Source organism: Chrysochloris asiatica, unplaced genomic scaffold, assembly GCF_000296735.1.
Source record: "Chrysochloris asiatica unplaced genomic scaffold, ChrAsi1.0 scaffold00008, whole genome shotgun sequence".
Lineage (NCBI taxonomy): Eukaryota > Metazoa > Chordata > Mammalia > Afrosoricida > Chrysochloridae > Chrysochloris > Chrysochloris asiatica.
Genome location: NW_006408526.1, coordinates 20,235,240 through 20,237,389, shown reverse-complemented (window position 1 = coordinate 20,237,389; position 2,150 = coordinate 20,235,240). Strand labels below are relative to the sequence as shown.

At 54.9% G+C, this 2,150-nt stretch overlaps 1 protein-coding gene across 1 annotated transcript in view; it reads left to right on the top strand.

Annotated features, from left to right (window-relative positions):
* The first annotated feature begins 212 nt into the window (after nucleotides 1–212).
* ARHGAP20 (Rho GTPase activating protein 20) overlaps nucleotides 213–2,150 on the top strand; it is a 145,478-nt gene continuing 143,540 nt past the window's right edge. The window contains exon 1 of the mRNA XM_006833810.1: nucleotides 213–317. Coding sequence (XP_006833873.1) covers nucleotides 213–317 — 105 coding nt within the window. The remainder of the gene's footprint in view (nucleotides 318–2,150) is intronic.

The following is a 2,150-nucleotide window of genomic DNA, read 5'->3' as shown; positions in this document are numbered from 1 at the left end:
GTTGTAATCGCCTTCAGCCTGCTGTGCAGAGCGCAGGCGGCGGTACATGGCCCCGACGGGAGGCGCGCTGCCCGCACCCGTAGCTCTCAGCGACCGGCCTGAGCGCGGTAGCCGCCCCTCCGCCCCGCGCGTCCTCGTCTCTCCGGCCGCCGTCCCGTGGACATGTCCGCGTAGCCTCCTCCTGGCCTGGAATTTGCTGGAAGGATTTCTTCATGGAAGCTATGTCCCCCCAGCAGGAGACTCTAGGGGGGCAACCAGGGCGCTCCTCTTCTCTGACAGCAGTGTCTAGGCTCGCCGGAGGCTCTAGCACCAAGAAGGTGAGGACGTTGAGCGGGGTTCGCAGCCCCCTCCCCCGCTGCAGCCCCCACTCCCAGAGCGCGCCCTCAGCGCCTGCGGCCGCTGCTCTTAAACCGCATGCCTCGGGGATTTAACGACCGAGGCTCGCGACCGGTAGCGTTCGTCCCGGACACTCCCGCCGTCCTGACATCTATAGTCTTAATCCCACTCGGGTCGGTTTTAGAAGCCACCCATCCCTTCTCCCTTCGCCGCGGGATCGGCTGTCTGGCCCCTCTTTCAGTCCAGCGTGCCTGGATTGTGGGATCGCTCTTCTCTGGCTACTTTGGGTGCTCTGACCCGCCATCCTTTGAGGTCGCCCAGGCGCACTGTGCAGGGTCACCTCCGAGGTCGTAGGGCTGGCAGCGTCTGCCGGGCGGAGCGAGCCGAGCAGAGGAAGGTAGGCGGCCGGGTTGCAGCGTCTGCGGAGGCTCAGCCCCCTCACCTGGCCGCGAGAGGCGCGGCTGCTCCGCAGTATTGCGGGGAGGGGTGGAGGAGGTCTCCTACGTCCGGACGCTCATTGAGATGCTCCCAGAACGATCCCAGGACTCTGAGGTGGTGATCAGAGTTGGAGGTGCTGAGTAGGACGCTAAAGGTCGACACCACGGGGACATGCAGGTTTGATTTGGCCTAGAATTGGGCTGGAGGGAGGTTGAAGGACTGTGGAGGACAATCGCGAGAACCGAGGCGAGGGCCCTTAGCCCTGCGATCGTCCTCTACCTCAGCTGGAGAAGAACTGGGCTGTGGGTGTGGGGGCGGCAGGCGTCTTCTCTGTCAAAGCTGGGAGATGGGTTGCGAACAACTACTTGTAGCGTTCCATTCCGATAAACACAGCCCGGGTGCGGCGTGATGATTCCTATCGGGGTCAGGTTTCTTTGGATGGGTTCCCTAAGCAAGTGCACGTGGGCCTCGAGGTCCCAGCCTCTGCTGTGCGGCAATTGTGAGAACAGATTTAGAGGATTCTAGCTATGTCTGCCTTTTCCCCCAACCCCCACAAGGTTTTCTGATATTTGGATATTTTCGTTCCATGTGATGGTCGTGCCTTTCCAGTGTTTCTGGAAATAGATTGGGATTTGAGGGAGTATCTAGCCCTTCCTTAAGAGATAGCTCAAAGAATTGCATTTGTTTCATTAGAGCCTTAAGGGGTTACTCAGGCTACCTTACCCTTCCAGATCTTACTGCTTTCATCAATGTTCCCACCAGGATCCTGGGTTGAGGAAAGGTCAGTTGAAGAGAAGTGAAATTGGCACACGGAGTATACAGTGTCTTGAGCTCCCAAGGACCTTGACCGTGTCTTGGACCATTAGGTGTGCCTGTGAACTTGATGTATGGGCTGTAGTGCCTTCCCAGCCTTTTATCTATTCAAGCTATGGTTTGTCCTTGCTGTTTTTCCCCTTGAGAGATGGAAGAATCCGTGTGTATGTGTTTGTCATCAAACCTCCCAATGTGAATTTACTAGGTAGACACTACATTTGAGGAGGTAAATTAATGTAATTCACATACGTTTTACAGCAGTTTCTTTTTGTGTGTGTTGTTGTTTTTTTTAACATCTGGGGCTGGGGGGAAATAATCAAAGATAGTTTCCTAAATAGTTTCCTTACTTTTTCTTTTTTTTTTTTCAACTAACTGCAATTAAGCATGCTGGCAAAGAGAAAAGGCATTAAAGAGTTGTTGTTGTTGTTGTTATGTGCCATCGAGTCGGTTCCGACCCATAGCGACCCTGTATAGAGTTTCCGAGGGTGTAAATCTTTACGGGAGTAGAAAGCCTCATCTTTCTCCCGCGGAGCAGCTGGTAGTTTCGAACCACTGACCTTAAG